Source organism: Diabrotica undecimpunctata, chromosome 4, assembly GCF_040954645.1.
Source record: "Diabrotica undecimpunctata isolate CICGRU chromosome 4, icDiaUnde3, whole genome shotgun sequence".
NCBI lineage: Eukaryota > Metazoa > Arthropoda > Insecta > Coleoptera > Chrysomelidae > Diabrotica > Diabrotica undecimpunctata.
Window position 1 is genome coordinate 55856099 of NC_092806.1, and position 18997 is coordinate 55875095.

General features: G+C 31.5%; 1 protein-coding gene across 2 annotated transcripts in view; it reads left to right on the plus strand.

Moving 5' to 3' along the window:
- The window catches only part of ash1 (histone-lysine N-methyltransferase ash1), a 157914-nt gene that overhangs the window by 27189 nt on the left and 111728 nt on the right, over positions 1 to 18997 (plus strand). The window contains exon 1 of one of the 2 annotated variants that reach the window (XM_072529501.1): positions 6958 to 7263. The exons of the other annotated variant lie outside the window; for it this stretch is intronic. Within the exon in view, the coding sequence (XP_072385602.1) occupies positions 7126 to 7263 (138 nt within the window). The 5' untranslated portion in view covers positions 6958 to 7125. Of the gene's footprint in view, positions 1 to 6957; positions 7264 to 18997 lie in introns of those variants that run through there. 2 annotated transcript variants of the gene reach the window in all.

Here is an 18997-nt window from a genome sequence, read left to right on the forward strand (position 1 = left end):
CTTTTATGAATGTTACCTTAACAAAAAAAACTAGTTATTTTAGAAAACCTACCAAATTAATTTGGTAAGCGGTACAGTAGATTAAGGTGAAGCGCCATACTATGTTTTCTGTATTTTTAAATTTTAAATATTATTTTTAGAATTAAAGAAATTAATTTTATAATTTATATTTTAAACAAATTATATTATATTAAATATAATTTGTTAAAGACCCGTCAAAATCGGACTAAATATTAAATTAATAATAAAATATATAAAAAAGATGGTACAGTAGGCTTGCTCGAGCTTCATATTTTCTGTATTTTTAACATTTAAATAATATTTTTTAACTTGAATAAAATAATTTTATTATTTATTTATATTTTAAACAATTAATATATTAAAATAATTCAATAAATTTACTATACTTTACAATACTTTAAAAAAATGTTGATATTAAGAAAGATACAGGATGTTAAAGTGCAAATTTAAAATTTTATTTTTCGCTATAACTTTCATGTTTGTAAACATTTATGTATAAAAATTTACAACTGTAAATGTATAGGTGACATAAATTTGCACTTAATTTTTTTTGCTTTATATAGTAAATATAAATATATAGTAAATTTAATTATTATATAAACTAAATAAGATATGTAAATATAATAATTGTATTTATATGAAATTATTTTAAAACGAGAAGTGTCATAAAAATTTAGACACGTAATTTCATTTTGATATTAATTGGATGACATTTATGACTTTTAAATTTTGACAATCGTTACGAATCGAATCTTTTATTGACAGATATTTGTTTAATTTTGTACTTCTGATTAATATCCGTATTTTGTTTATTTATTTTTTTTTCATGCAATTTTTAATTTAAACCTTCCTTAAGTAAATATATTATGACTAGAAACGAATTGATCGAAAGTAGTGAATCGATATGAAGAACCTCTATTTCGTGACGCAACCCGTGACGTTTTCTCATGGCGCTACCCCTGACGATTTCTCATGGCGCTGACCGTGACGTTTTCTCGTGGCGCTAGTTCCGTGACGCTCGCCTCAGCATTTTACTATACAGAAAAAATTAATACAACTCCAGTATAGAAGCTTCGCTTCAATAAAGATCATTTGATAGTAAATTTAATTATTATATAAACTAAATAAGATGTTTAAAAATCAAATTTGAATAAAGTTTAAAAGAAATTTATTAAGTAAAAAATTATAAATCATTTGAAAATTTAAAATAACAAATTATGGTCAAGTTTCGACACTGTGTATAACGGACTTCTCCTCCTTACACAAATGGACTCTTCCAACTGTCTGCTGTGACTGTAAATATGAAAATTTAACTTAAAATGTTTTACTAATAAGTATTTTTGTCACACTTTAATACAATAGTCAAACTGATAATATAAAAATCCGACGTTGTATTTATATGAAATTAATTTAAAAACGAGAATCGACGATTATGTTATCGATCTTTTATTTTTCTGTTTGTTTCCCTACATCTTTTATTGACAGGTATTCTTTTAATTTTTTACTTTTCATTTAATGTCTGTATTTTGTTAATTATTTTTTATGCAGTTTTTAATTTAAACCTACTTAGAATAAATATATGATGACTAGAAACGAATTGATGCAGAGCAGTTAATCAATGTGAAGACCGTTATTTCGTAACGCTGTCTCGTGTCGCTTCTTCCGTGACGCTCACCTCAGCATTTTACTATAGAGAAAAAGTAATACGTCAGCGCAGAAAGTATCTTCAAAAAATCGAGGAAGTAAAAATGTTTTGGAACAGGCTTATTCTATTTGAGAGAAATTGTACATTTTTGCGATGATTAAAATAACTTGGTAACGTTTTTTCTGTGCTAAAGGTAGTATATGAAGCATATAGGTGTCTTGGAAAGTGTCAAAGGCTTCGTACCGGAGGCGAGTCATGTTGAAAACAAATCGTCAATGATAAACATCTAGATTGCAGATTCTAGGTAAATTGTTGGTTTTGTATATAATATATGTTTGTGTCTTTCAGATTGGTTTTAGCTCCTGCTGTCTAGCCTCTTTTGTGTCGAGGTCTTGCTTCAACGCATCCTTTTCACGCTCGTTAATCTTTATGCCGTCAGCATTCCGGGGGGGTCGTTAGCTTGCACTCGGTCGCAATCATCTCACTGTTTTTGGATCAGTTGGAATCAAATTGGCGGCTGTAGAAGTTTTGTTAGAGGAGGAAAAAGACTTATAAGATAAAATGGAAGAAATTGCGGAGTGTCCATTAAGCAAGGAAACTCCGTAGAACGCATGGTGAATTTAAAATCTTCTAGCAATTAATTTCAACGTTTGAGTTACTTCTCAACAAAATCAGTCGGGTCATCGAAAAGCAGTGCACAAACTGGGGGATTTAGGATGGGATAAATCATATTTTTTCGTCACCAAAGGCGGATACACGTGCCCCTGAGTTGCCTAGATCACTGTTTTTATCTAACTCGTGACATGTTTTAATTATTTTAGGTGATCTTAGAGACATTTATCTAGACGTGGATTTTTGAACATTCTAAAACATGTTCAGAACCAAAAGAAAAGTTTATAAAATTTGAAATTATCGAGGTCCTTCTAGAAATCTAATGTAGAAAGATAATAGGCTGTCAGTTCTTATATCGTTGCATAGATTTTTAGATATTTTAGAACCATTTTTACGATACATTATCCTGCAAATTGGTAACTGTATCTGTTACACATACAAACTTTATAGATAAAGCAGCCAAATCTTTCATTGCATAACAGAAATCAAAAATACCTAAATATCATTAAAATTAGTTTTTTTATATATTTATTTTTTTTTCTTTTGCGTGTTGATGGTATTTAAAAAAGAATATTTTTTTTATTAAAAGAAGAAAAATTTAATTGATAGAATACAAAGCGACTTCGATACGTACACCCCTGCCTAATCCGTCAAGTTCCTTTTGGCATTTCGCGCTACCCATTCATTTCTCATTTACACTCTAAAACCGGGCGAAGGCGAAACGACAGAACGACAGCGGCCGGTAGCCCGATCTTCGAGCAGATCTAGTGTGTTGTGTATTTGTACTACTACGCGCTTTCATAACAAACGCTAATCGACATGCGAACGGTGTATTCAATCACAGCCGGCTAGATTATGATTAACTCTGCGCGCGAAAAGGTGATTTTGAAGTGATGATCCGAACTGTCATTTGACAACAATAATTTCAACGTGTTATTAGTGAGATTTTGTGAAAATATAACTTCTGAATAATTAATATTCCATTTGGGAATTGCGAGTGAAAAAGTTTCGACCGCTTTGGATGTTTATTCGGTATTTCGGATGGTGTTTTCGGTACAAAAGACTTAATATTGCGCAATATTTATCAGTGAACATGTTCACTTCACTTTTTTTTAATATGCGTTTTATGGTTAAAAATATAAATACAAATAAAATAGTTGTAAAAATTTTGAAAAATGGATTGTGATGTGTTTGTTTTGACAGTTGACAGTAAACTTGTGAGAGTAAATTGAGGATAATAGGCTGTCAAAAAAGTATGTTTTGGAAGGATTTTATTTTGTTATGGATTAATAATTATTATGTTATTTTTAACAAGCTTCATTTATTAGCAAATAATAAATTTAAACATAAAATGTTTTTTGTACAGTTTGATTAGATTTAAATCTTGAACATTCCATTCTAACCCCTTTAGTGTTTAATTTGGTTTATTAATAAAGGTATTGTCAGAAGTTCCTTTCAATGTATTTATCTATGTATATGTTTTGTTTTTGATTACACATATTTCACTATTCTTTGTCTCTTATAACCATTACATTTTTGCCTCGCGTTTCGTATAAAAATTCACGTGTTCTGTTTATAATGTTGGTTGTAGTTATTTCTCTGTGCTTTTAATATGGTCTATTAAATATATATACCTTATCATTGTTATTTTTTTTTTTTTCGTATATAAATTATGCAAAAATTCCCTTTTTGCCATATTTTTTATGTATTCAAAATTTCTTATTTAATGTAGACTGTTTTGAATTTCAAGTTTTTGGATCCGGATATGTTTATTCATGACGTAATCTAACCTTTCAATCCCAATGTTTTCATAATTAAGTATATAAATTATATAAATGGAGCACACTCATTTTTGCACATTCTTGTTAAATATATTCCGTATTTATCTTAAATCACATATTCACGTGGTAAAAATGGTTCGATTTCATAAAATTGAAAACAATATCTGTAAATAAATTTGTAGAAATGCTTAATGGAACAATTTCTGCTCTTCTCCCAAATTTGATGTTAAAATTGCTTTTAATAAACTAAATATTTTGTATCACCCTCGTAACCAACCTTAAGATACGCCTTAATTTATATCTCAAACTTAAAACGAGTTATGTTAATAATTGATTTGAAAATATTATTTTCATCTACGAGGAATTTTCCAGAAAATTTAAAGCTTGGGGTGGAATTATACGGAGGGTCGTTCGATGGCACCTGCTATTGTCACGGGTCTTCTAGACTGTTCTATTATTATTTCACTTAGGCCGAACTTGAATCATGGATATTTGTGGAATTTTTAAACAGCATTTGCGTTAAAACCGTTTTAGTGGTGTATTCAATTATGAAGCGATCCTTTATAGAAGAGTCTGTGTTTTTATGAAGCTTGTGTACATAAAATGTAGGCAAATATTTGTTGTGTTGTTTGTTGTGAACGGTTGCTGAAATTGAAAGTTATGTACCTTTTAGAGATTGAAGGATTCCAAGAATTCATTTATTCACTTAGGGTGAAAGGATTCACTTTTGTTAAATATTTTATGGGTGCTTTCCGTGAAGACATAAATCTTTATTAATTTATGAAGTTGAATCATCTTTGATACTTTTAAGCTCTTTTTGATATTTTTAATACTGGGTGTGTTTTGGTTACAATGGGTTAATTTATTCAATGAAAATAGTTTGTTTATCACATGTGGTCTAATTATTTTTACCGTTTGGTAATTATTTATTGTTCTAGTTAATTTTTCAATCTCTCCGGCGAGTCTTTGCACATGCGCCATCATTAAATTTATAAGAATTAAATCCAAACATTTAAGTCGAAGGTATATCGTCGATGTGAGAATTAGGATGTGTCAAATTAATTATTAATTCAAATTTTTTCTTTATTAGCTTATAAGTATGCCCTTAGCCATAGAAATATGAAAAGTAACGGTTCTTCTTCTTGCAGTGCTTATCCGTTATGGATGTTGGCTACCAGCATGACTATTCTAACTGTATTGACTGCTGCTGCTGTTCTAAAAAGTTCTGTAGTCGTTAAGTCATAGCAATCTCATAGATTGTGCAGCCACGATATCCTACGTCTTCCTGGACCCCATTTGCCGTTCACCTTGCTCTGAAGAATGATTTGGAGCAGGCTGTACTGATGTTCGTTATGCATTACGTGGCCCATATGTTCCATTTTGCGTTGTTTTATAATTATGCTGATTCTCAGTATGCCTGTCTAGCACCACATTTCAAATGCTTCAAGGCGCTTCCAAGATGACGGTATCGTCTGCGTAACTTATGTTGTTCAATCGTTCGCATTTAACATTATTCTTCGTCTACATCTGCTATGGCCACTTCTTTATGTGGTAATGATTAGTTGTTATAATTCTTTTTGAAAAAGTTTATAACGTTTATGAAACACCAAAGTGAGTTTGGTGTTTCCAGTTTGAAATTTTAACTCATCTGCGGTTTTATAGCTGTATATAATCTGTGAGTGTCATGAGAGAATAATCTTGGTAAAGACATTTTTCTGGCAGCACTCTATAGAGGTAATAAGGGGTTGGAAATCACGTTTTTCGTAACATTTTGTCATTTATCTCGAAAACTATTGGTTTTAGGGATAGGTTATATCTATAACAAATTAATAAAATTAAATTTCCTACAAGATAGGCTTGTTCCAAAATTTAAATCATGATCTCTACATGATCTAACCAAACTTGTGCAAGAAGAAATCTATATGTTTGCAATTTTTTTACAAAGAAATATCTACAGAGAATGCAGAAAATTCCTGAAATGGACAATTGCTATCCTAGATCTTTGGCTGATTTTTAAAATTAATATTAAAAATTTAGTTATTAATCCATAATGTAAATAAAATTAGTGTTAAGATCATGGTTTTTTTATTTTTATTTAAATTTAGCTGAATGAATTGTTAAATATTCTACTCAACATAGCCAGAAACTATTTTTCTAACTAAGTTATTATTAAATCTTTCAGGAAATTTAGAATGTTTTGCAGATTTAAGTTTGCATACTCTTTTTCTAAGCTGAACACTTTTCTACGTTACTAAATTTGGTAAATTTCTTTATTAAATATATGGTCTGAACATTTTTCAGAGCTTCCTTTCCTTCAAAGTTCATTGAAAGTATCTTTGAATTCTATGGTTTTAAGCTTTCTTTTCCATTCTATTCTTTTTTTTTTGGACATACCAGAAATATCGTCAATATCTGTCCCATTTAACGATATTGTCTATTCCACATATATTGCCAATTTTTTTAGTTTCTCTATGGGCAAATCTTAATCTGCTGCTTGGTTCTGTAAGTATCTCTTCTGATTTTAAGATCATATCATATACTTTTCTCGTATATTTCCATATTTTCGTTGTTAAGTACTTATTTCTTCAAGCCATCTCTTTGCGAAATCTTGAAAGCATTGTAGATTTTTCTATCTCATGTTTTATATCCCTTACTATGTCATTGCCTCGAAATTGTCTCGAGAAATATTTGAACAACATTACTTGTTCAATGGTTTTGTCATCAGTCACAATTTAACATCCTCTGTACGGTTGGATAGCCACGTCGTAAAATCACCATTATTGTACAACATCGATTAATTCTAAAAATATTTATATGCAAACAAATGTCTTCGTTATGTTGGGTAGTGTAAATAACTAAAAATAAATGACCGTGGCTCTTAAACAAGGTTTCTTTCAGAATTCGCAAAAATCTCCCTTCTACATAAAATGCCAACAACAAAATCCTCAAAATATACGAGCGTTTATAAAAACAGTAGTTTTCGACCTCGAATGATTCATTAAACTTGATTAAACAATAAATACGTCGTTTCTCGATTTGTGCGCGAGGAGTGTCTACGAAACCGACATGGTACGTCACGTGGAATTAGGAGCAGCTGCATGGGACAACGGAGCGTTGGCAGAAGGAGTGTGGGAATATGTCAGCGACCTGGTCAAGTCATACAGGAGTCAGGATGGTTTAGGACAGGATCTGGAGCCCTACAAGGTTACTGTCATTTTTGATATTCTTTTTGTATTAGTTCATAGGCGTACTTAAAAACATTAGCAAGGGTTCTGTTTTTAATATAAGCTTATATTTCGCAATTCATAATTCTACATAAGTAAACATTTTTGTTATAACATAATATCATTATACTTATATAGTAATGTATGCTAATGTATAGTGGATATACGAGAGCAAAATGAAAAGATCTCGGTTTAAGAAATTTAATTTTTATGATTTGGAATGGGATATATGTCAGAAGAAATCAAGCCTTATTAAGAATGATTATGTTTCGACAATTATTAATTCAAATATTCCAATTTTCTCATTGTCAAATTGTTGATGAAATATTTTTTTGCGAATCAGACCTTTTTCCCTAATTTATTTATCTAATCGATCAAGAAATTATGCGTACCTATTCCCAATTAATTGTTTAATGCCCTGACAATTAATTGAATATGTTTGGAATCCTTGGAATACTATAATTTTTCTAGCTCATGTAATTGTCTTTACTCTCTATGATACAGACCCACTTGTTTCCACCACTGTTTAGACCAATTGATTTCATTGTAAACTAAAGAACACACGTTTCATCCATCTTAACAAAGTGGCGCAGTGAATCGGATGAATTCCTGGTAAAATGATTTAAACATTTCCAACCTACACAAAGGTCTTTCATACTTATTTTGACACTGTCTACAGGCTATCATCGTAGATTATCTAGAATTATATTTTGATCGGTAATATGTATCTTCTCTTAGTTCTCCCGAGTGTGGATCGTCATCAATCGATCTACAAATATGTTTAAATTTTGTTATCCACTTATTATGATTGGTAATAAAGTGATCCACTCCTTATGAAATTTGAACAAATTTATATTAATTTCTGTGGGACGGTTGGAATCAATCAATGAACATCGCCGAGACGTTTGTCGCCATGTTTTATTGTGCGTCGATCTACTCATTACGAGCCCTAATAACTTTATATTGGGACAAATTAAAATATATAACAAATTGAGGCGTTTGACGCTCAATATTGCTCAATAAGCAATATTGTAAATGATATATAATTACAAAACGTAATCAATATTATAATATATGACCCACATAACCTATTAATCTCATAAGTATTATCAAAGTATGTAAAAATTATTGACAACTAAATAGAGACAGTATGAAGTAACTACTAAAAACCACACAATATTAGACAATTAGGCTGGGAAGACAATGTAGCTGGACACTCTAGTAAACATCAAACTATATTATTCAACTAATTTCTTGTCATAGTGTGTAAATCGTTGTATTATTTCAATAATATGGCACTTAGTATTTATATGGTACTACAAATTAAAAAATTCTAGAGTTTGTGTTTCAAAAATTCACTCACTGATGCGTCTTGCAGACGGATGTCTTTCAAAATGTGGTGCTATCGTCGCATGCTCAGAATATCATATGTACATCATATAACTAACGACGCAGTAATGCAACGTTTACAAAAAGAACCTGAAGTCTTGAAATCCATTAAAGAAAGACAGTTAGCATACTTCGGACATATGGTGAGAAATAAAAATAAATACAGAATCCTACTATTGATATTAGAAGGCAAAATAGAAGGAAATAGAGGACCAGGACGCCGCCGAATATCCTGGCTTAAGAATTTGAGACAGTGAACAGGTATGACCACCACAGGTCTATTTCGAACAGCTGCTAATAAAATACGATGGGCCATTGTGGTAGCCAACATCCATAGAGGATAGGCACTAGCAGAAGAAGAAGAAGAAGAGTTTGTGATTAAAAATTATTGCCGCAATAAATCAACCTTTGAAGTGGTGAATATTTCTTAAACTAGAGTGTGGAATATAAGTAAGAGGAAACATTAAGTATCTTAGATAAGAAAAGGTAAAAGCCCGGCTCTTCCAAAACTAGTTTATGCTAGGAATACGAGAATATTAGTGAAAATTTGCAAAAAAAACCTTGAAGAAATACTCGTAAGGCAAGTCACAGCTGAATGGAATCATGAAACTGGATGAAATCAGTCAAGGGAATGCTGTCACATAAATCTGAATTAAAGTTTTGTAAGGTTGAATTGCAGGTAACAATTTAAAAGTGTACTCGTCGTTTAATATACATATTTTACCATATTTTCTTGTAGGCAAAGAAAAAGCCACAGTTAACAGCAAAACAAAAGCAAGCCGGGCTCATTTGGCCAAAACTTTCTTAGTCGGTAGAAGATTGATCCCGAGTAATTTTTAGTGGAAAATTAAAATTCGCACTATGTATGATGCTTTTCATAAAGACTGTTTGAAAGGGACGTAAAATTTCCTAAATGAATGATGATTTGGAATTGTATGCCAGTTTCATAATTAGGCTGTTTTTAATTTATTGGGGGTACCGTAAATGCTGCGAAATATCAACAAATACTTTCAAATAGCCTGCTAGAAAGTATTGTGAAATTAAAAGCTGTCGGGAATTATATTTTTAGCAGGACGAAGCTGCCTGTCATACGGCCAGAACCACAAATAACTGGTTTGGAAACATCAATATAAATGTCCTTTCTTGGCCGTCTAACTTCTGACCTAAATGTATATGCAACAATATAACATAAAATTAAACAGACACTAACGAAAAACCCACACCGGACATTACACGAAAGCCAGAATAGAGCAGATTTGCAATGAATTTACCTCTGCACAGTACATATCCTTAGTCGAGTAAATGCCCAACCGAATTCGAGTGACCATAAAGTCTAAGGGCGACGCTACTCCTTTTTAAAAATAAATATTTGTTTTATGTCCCAATATTTAGTTGCCAACAAAATAAACATTCTTTATTATTAATTAGTTCTGTTAGGTATATTTTATCTTGTGTGTCTTATTGAACCTATATTATTAGTAATTAACTAATTAGATCGTAATACATTATAAAAAACATGATTAGAAAAAAATAAACTGTCAACTATCTGAATTTTGCATATATTTTATTTGTCCCATTATAATATAGTTGTTAGGACTCGTAATTGCATTCAAAGTAGCAGATCTATCTTGGATTTTGTACTGAAAAGTTTAGTTTTTCTGCATAGTGCGTGGCTTGAACCATTAATCTCCTAAACTACTACCATCAAATTTGATCGTATTGCTGGCATTGATGAATACGAGATTAAAAATAGTACTCTTTCTTTTAATATTTTAGGAGGCTTTTACGAAAGTAAGGAGAATTATTACAACGTAATCGCTTTCAATATACTCCCAAAATCCTAGTTCTGTTAAGCTTCAATATCATGTGATATCTCGTTTATCTTAGTGTTCATTTTATTTAAGCATTGCACTCTCGGGGGAAAATTCTGGGTAATTTATATGTAACTTAAAAAAATAGAAAGAAAGCCAGACACAAAATAGGAACAGTAGTAATTATTACAAAAAAGGCATTACCACTTTTCAATCGCGTACGATTTTATTGCTAGAATTTTCATAAAACTCATCCCTTTTTCTGTACCTCTGAATCTACGTCCTCGGTAGCATGGGCTATCACATGTCGAGTTGATTTCATATGCACCCTAATTTTTATCATATGGATACATTGTTTGTTTTGTTCTGGGTGGGTATGAAAGTTTGAATGAGTGTTTGAGGTTAGGCAGTTGTATATTATTTGTATTACGTCTAGTTAAGCACTTTGGACTTGATAAGCATTCAGCATTTAAAATATATTTAATATTAATTGGGGAGAGACTGTCTTCATTAAGATGCATTGGCATTGTCATTGTATATTATTATTTATGAAGGAAATATCCTTATTTTTCGATCATCATAATTAAAATAACCTGCCATTTTCTCGACTAATGCAAGGTGAAAAGTAATAGTCCATTGAAAAGTTACACCAAGATTACATTTTTGAGAGGGCGCAATTTAGACGCAATCCTACAGAAAATGTTATAAAACATTATTGTAGCAAATGAAACTGTCTACAACTTTATTCCTATTACTTTTTATCGTAAAATGGAAAATAAAAAAGTTATTAACAAAAATAACAAAAATTTTTTAACAAATTTTCTTTTTGGTTTTATAACTATTTTTTTCTGGCCATTTTGCAATAAAATTGCATCAGAGCAATATTTTAGAGGGCTTTTATAAAGTAATTTTTACTAAAAATTTGTTTAATTTAATAAATTAATTTCTCTGCATTTTACAGCGTCCCAAAGTTGACCGGGTTCTTGAATACTCTCCATTTTGGAATAAATGCGAAAAGAATAAATCCGTAAACTAATTTTTCGATACAAATTCAGATTTTTGCTTTAATCTGTGCCTTCTAAGAATTGCAAGGCAAAACAGACGTTGATAAAGATTTTATTAGAGACATGGGGAATCTAAAATTGCATTCCACAACATATCTCCTCAACTAAGCAAAAATCCTTAGCGAATTGGTTTCTAGTACTCATAAAGAGTATACCGGAATAAAAGGAAAAAGATAGTTAAGATTTGATTTCACGTATAGTGCGTCCGTATATCCGCTTATACGTATTTTACCCTAAAATTGATCATCAGAACGCCTATTCACAGACGCTCTGAACGTGAAAATAAATCTTTCCTGTCTTGAGAAGCAACTCTAACATGGCTTCGTACGGATGCAAAGAATAATTTAATTTAAAATAATATGAATAAAAATATATATAGTAGAAAACTAAGTAATGGTTCATTTTTATTATATTCTAACGAGTAATCAAGAACCCGGTCAACTTCGGAGCGTTGTAAAACTCAGAAAAATTTATACTCCAGTCGTCAGAGACAAAAATACCCTTGAACCTCTAAAAATCATACGAACAAGCTAAATTTTGCCGAGAATATTAATTTTGAGACCCCAAAGAAGATGCAAAAAAGTTTACCACTTTTACCCCCAGGCTTTCCCCTTCCAGGGTGGTAAAAATGCAAAAAAAATCGATTTACCAAGAATCTATATACCGTAAAAAAAATGTTTCAAATAAAAAATGTAGCTGAGATAATTGTAAACAAAAATGTTTATAAGCATTTTTTGTGTAGAATGAACCGTTCTCTTAGAAACAACGCTTGAAGCGACCGTTGATTTTGTATGTCAGTTATGCGCGCGAAATCAATATTCAATAAAATTTGTATCAGCTCGACGGTAAAAATTTGATATCTTTTGATTCAAGTGACCTATTGACACAAATCAAGGTGCGTTTTAAAGGTAAAGAGTTCAGCATTTGTATGCAGTTTTTGTATTGTGTCGCAAGTAAACTCAGATTTTATAGAGGTGTTAAATAAATAAACGTGGCGCGATTTTTGCCATTTTTTATGACTCCTGCGAGATTAAGACAATCTATCGCTTTCATTGACTGGCCACTATAAACTTTCGATTAATAGAACCTAACCTTTAAAACCTATAGCATGAAATTTTAGTTTTGAGTTTTGGCAACAAATGTGAGACATTGGAAATAGCTTAAAAACGCTGGATTTAAACTTTCACACAACAAACGACCAAAAACATTTAAAACTTTTTTTTCAATTACACTAGTACGTTTTTCAAAAGAACAAAACTTCTGCAATAAACTACACCCAAAACAGTCTTCTTAAATGCATTTCTCGTGACGTGTGATCGTTTGTAATGTAAACAGAATTTAATGTGTGACATTAAATTCTGTGTTTTTTTTTTCATATTTCAAATGCCTCACATTTGTTACCACAACTCAAAATTGAAATTTCATGTCATAGGTTTTAAGGATTGATCTTTAAAAATGGAAATTTTACTACAACTGGTCAATAGAAGTGATCAATTTTATTGATCTCACAAGAATAGTAAAAAATGGCAAAAATCGCGCCACCTTAATTTATTTAACACCTTTATAAAAACTGAGTTTATTCTCGGCAAAATACAAAAACTGCATACGAAAGATGCACTCTTTGCCTTTAAAACGCATCTTGATTTTTATCCATAGGACACTTGGATCAAAAGTATCGAATTTTTACCATCCCGCTGATACAATTTTATCGAACATTGATTTCAAGCGCGTAACTGACATGCAAAATCGACTGTCGCTTCAAGCGTTGTTTCTAAGCGAACGGTTCATTCTACACAAAAAATGCTTATAAACATTTTTTTTTTTAAACTATCTCAGCTACATTTTTTATTTGATGAAACATTTTTTCTACGGTGTACAGATTCTTGGTAAATCGATTTTTTGCGTTTTTACCCCCCTGCGAGGAGAGTTTTAGGGGGAAGCCCGGGTGTAAAAGAGGTAAACTTTTTTGCATCTTTTTGGTGTCCCAAAATTAATATTGTCTGCAAAATTCAGCTTGTTCGTATGATTTTTAGGGGTCAACTCTTTTTTTGTAGTGACAATAATTCGTGCAAAATCCTCTACGATATTGCTCTGATATCATTTAATTGTAAAATTACCAGAAAAAAAGTTATAATGCCTAAAAGAAAATTTGTTCCAAAATTTTTAGTTATTTTTGTTTATAACTTTTTTATTTTTTATTTGACGATTAAAAGTAATAAAAATAAAGTTGCAGACAATTTAATTTGCTACAAATAATGTCTGATAAAATTTTTCGTAGGGTTGCTAATTTACGGGATACAGCGCGAAAACCCTTCCCTCCTTTTTCCAAGATGGCGGCCGGGGGACAACGGTGGTGAACCCACAAACTTGAACTTAGCTTATATTTACCCTCCCAACCTATCAAAAAAAAAGAATTGCGTTGTCTAAGAAATACAGGCTAGGGCATAAAAAATGTAACATTTCAATGGACTAATAGTTTTATTTGAAATCAGCACTTAAAGTCGCCTTTAGTTGAATACACTTTTTTCTACATTTCTCTAATAATAGGATTTCGCACCTGAAAATTATGGAAAATTTCCAAATTATCCCTTTTCCGCTGTTGTAACCTTTTCAAAACGTTTGCAGCTATAAAGTTCCTAAGATTTGGATGCCCGCCCGCTGGGACATTTTCGGTCTTTGCTGAGCTTCATCGCGGTTTTGCTGACTATTTTTTAGTACTTTACCTTCATTTTCGGGAGTAGAGCCCATAACGGTATCTACATTTTCGGGATCACTGAGGTTGTGTTCCTCTTCCTTTTTGGCATTGTTTTGTTTGTTCTTTGTCCGTTCTATTCCCACGACAAGCTAGTACTTGTCCCCAGCAAAACGCGCATATCCGGAGAAAAATATAAGAAATCGAGTGAAACATGTTAATAGTTTTCTTATGTAGTAAAAATAAAAATAGAATGAATGAAAACCGTGTACCACGAATATAAATAAAAGGAAAGTATTTCTGGAAGACGGCAAAAATTTTTTAGATATAGTTATGCATATGTCACGAACGCCCAATCTGTAGCAATTTGAAGCAGAATCAGATTTTTTATTAATCCCGTAGATAGATTGTTATATTGTGTTTATCACGTGAGAATTTTTTACACCTACACCTCATTCAAATTCGACGTGCAGTAAAAGTAAACAAAACCAGGCTATGCTACGTAAGACTCCATAGGCGTGCGGTTTTGCTTTCATATTTCCTATCAAATTAATAAAACAGTATGTACAATTAAAGATTTGTTTACTATGAACAACGAAGATAAAATATACAATGTTAGTATTATTTTCAAGGAAATTCAAAATTAGCTTCACTACTGTAAAATAAAAAGAAACTTATGGTTTGACAAAAATAATAAAGCAGTAATTGCAACGTTGTTTTGACACTTAAACGATCGAAATCGAAACATCAAATACACTTATTTTTTAAAGTAAATTGTGTGTTAGTTCGCCTCAAAAGAAGTAACTTATTATTATGTTTTCAGTTTTTATTTGAAAAACAATAAAACTCACGTGATCCAGATTACAAATGTTACCAGAAATTGAAATCTCATTTTATATAAATTTCGTAAATTTGAATACAGATATACCTTAACTTAAAATGTTTTCATAAACGAAAATTTTGTATTAAAAAAAAATAAGGTGCACTTGGAGAAGTGCCGCCAGAAGTAAAAACTTCTTAAATTGCGTTGAAATTATGAGTATTAATATCTAAGAGCTTCCGGTTTAAACGGGGCTGCCAGTCCTGAACTGAGCTCTTAATCGCACCCCATTCGTTTTTTAAGGAAAACGAAGTTTCAAACAAAAACCTATGCAAATGTCCGAGAAAATCATTCGTCAAAAATAAAAACATTCTACATATCTGACTAATAAATAAAACAAAAACTCACAGTGTAAATTAATATTTTATTCATAATCAGAGTCTGACGTGCTGCTCTCATTAACTACGTTAATTATCAGTGGTTCAACTTAAGTCTCAATGATATTGTCAAGATCCCACATCTTTTGTTCGACTTTCTGCTGAACATGCTGTATACATTTAATAATTTAATACGAAAGCAAAACCGTATGCCAAATTTTGATTTATTGACTAAGAAGGCTTCTGGCTGAGTACAAAATAAACAACTGACCAAATCCTATAACGCGATATAGAAAATGAAAGGGAAGGATATAACGAATATATTAAGATAGAAAATCAATTACATATCTTAATAGATTCGTTATATCGTCCCTTTTCATTTGCTATCTCGCAAGTTAGGTTTCGATCAGTTGTTTATTTTGAACTTAGCCAGAGGCCTTCCTTAAGTCAATAAATCAAAATTTGTCAAAGGTAAATTTATTTTCATTCATAGTGCCTTATGATATCTCGTACATAACTATACGTTCTATATAATCAAGATCCTGTGTAGTGCCATTTTGGTAGTCGCCATGTTTTTTTCTATCTTAATATATTCGTTATATACTCCCCGTTTAATAAATATCGACAACCGAGTTGAAGAAAGCGGATATTCAAAAGTGGCTGCGATCAAAAGTTTTGACAATTCAGTTCTAAAAGTCGAGCTTTTGACTATTGTGAATAAACATAAAAAAAATACACTATTGTTAGCATATTGTAGATGAAATGGGTAAAGAAAAAAGAAGGTATTCACAGGCACTCGAGGCTACTCGAGGTAGATTCTGAGTAAAATATTACCTAAGTTACACTTTGAGTTTTTTGTTTTATTTATTACTCAGATATGTTGAATGTTTTTATTTTTGACAAGATTTTTCTGACCTTTGCATAGGTTTTTGCTTTGAAATTTCGTTTTCCTTAAACCAACGAATGGAGTGCCATTAAGAGCTCAGTTCACGAGTGGCAACTCCGTTTCAACCTTAAATATTACGTTAAAAACATTTTTACACATTTAATGTAATTGTATTTTAATTCCGTGCATTACAATAACGGATTCACGTTATTATGTTGTTGGAAAACCTCATTCTAACATGTTTATTCAGTTATTTTCAGTTCTGTTATTCCTGTGAACGACTTATGCTACGATGTCTACTTCATATTTTCATATGTATTTCATAATACAGGAAAATATAGGTTTATACATCGTTAAAATCATGATGTGGGAGTGCCCCTCGTAACAATCATACTGTTGACGGTTTATTTATACTTACCGCAGCTCTATCTTGTATTTAGTGTAGAAAGTTTTCGAAGCCTTGCCCATTGTAACGTCAGATGTGAGGTAGTCCATTAATATACACAACTGACCGTTTCCACTAAACAGACTCGAGTTTCAAAAACTCGGAACTCGAAAAACAAAACGAACTGTTTCAAAACACGCCAGTCTTTAGTAAAGTTTGTGAAAAGTTACTATTTTGTTTTATTGGATACGAGTTTGTGTTTTGTTTTGTTTTTATTTTGTCCGTTTGGTGGGAAACCGCCATTAGATATTACATTTAATTTTAAAACAATTTTTACATATTTAATTTAATTTTATTAATTCAATGCATTACAATAACGAATTCGCATATTATGTTGTTGGAAAACCTCATTCTAACATTTATTAATTTAATTTTATCTTTGTTATTCTTCTGATCATAAAATATAAATGATAACATTTATTATAAATATAAATGAATAAATTCAAGCACTGTAATTCCCTGACGCACGCCCTGGCTAAAATATTATCACTAGAACAACAGTGGTCCAAGTAAGTTATAGCAATTCTTCCGCGTACAAGGACTACTAAATGATATGGTATGCTGAGTTTCGTATACGATGTCTATTTATATAGTTTATGAGGTGGATATTATGTACGTTTATACATTGTAAATCGTGATTTTAGAGTGCTCCTCGTAATATTCATAATGTTGATAACGTGTGTTGGTTTGTTTACTGCTACTGCATCTTTAAGATAAATTTGGTGTAGTATCTCTTTTTTTATATACAACTCATAACTGGTTTATTAGCCTCCCCTAGAAGTATCTACATTTGTATTCCAAACATTATCATATCATAATATGCTAATCAAACGAGCTCTTAACAATGTTAAATATGAATACAAACAAGCCTAACAATGCGGAGATTATAATAAATTTCAAATCTGAATAACCTAACCTCAGTTAACAAAGTGCCAAGTTCTCTTCGAAGCAACTGAAGTGAGACAAGTCAATAGAAAATAAACGCATTTTAATAAATCGTATCAATTTTCTTTCAAACGGCAGAGAAAGAGATAAGATCGGATGTATCCGCGAAAGAATCTCGCCGGAGGAAAAAGGTATGTTCATAAATATGCGAACAATGCCGTTAAATGCGGTCGTAAAGAATGTTCAACATCATTTACTTAAGATCATTTAGAGTTACGTATAAGAGAAGATTGGAATGAATTATAAAATTTGCAGTTGGTGTAAGAGCATTAATAAATTGATAGGCTTGATTTCATTCAAAGCAACTAAGTAATAAACAACTAAATAAACATCTACTAATGAGGGAGTCAACTTTTATATTATCATTACATTGTGGAAATACGCTATACTAGACGAGTTGTAAATATTTGCAATAGCTAAGATTATTTTGTATTTAAAGAAATTTTATTTATAAATAATAAATCTGGTTTTATTATGAGAAATTTTGTTAATCCGCTAGTGGCAAACATTTTTATGGAAAAACTACAAAGAGAGGTTTCATAATCATTTAATGTTCATAGTGAGATTTTAATTTAGGATGCAATAGATATTTTTGTTTGAAGAGTTGTCTAGTTTACTTATTTCTTCTCGTCAAAGAATCAAAAAGTTTATATCACTTAAACGTAGATGAAGTTTCTGAAAGACAAAGCAAAATAGGAGCTGTTATCTTTTAATGCTAAAATGCTCCTCATAAGCAGGGATTTGTCTCTTCCCCTACAACTACGTCTAGTTAAATGCTACATTTTTCCGATCTTACTGTATGGTGTGGAGGCCTGGACGCTGACGGAGACGCTCACGAGAAAACTAGAAGCATTCGAAATGTGGGTGTACCGACGCATTCTTCGTATATCCTGGACCGAACATGTCACCAACACAGGGGTAATCCAAAGAATCGGAAAGGAGAAAGAAATCGTGAATACAATTAAACAAAGAAAGCTTGAATATCTAGGCCACATATTGAGACACGATAAGTACCGTCTACTGCAATTGATTGTCCAGGGAAAAATAGACAGTAAGCGAGGGCCAGGCAGGAGAAGACACTCGTGGCTCCAAAATCTGAGGAAGTGGTTCGGGCTCACATCGGTCGAACTATTCAGAAGCGCCGCAAATAAGATCAGAATTGCCATGTTAATAGCCAACGTTCGCAACGGACAGGGCACTTGAAGAAGAAGAAGATCTTTTAATGCCGTGCTGCAATTGAGTCATCATCGTAAAGACCCAGATACTACTGTAACCATTGAACGAC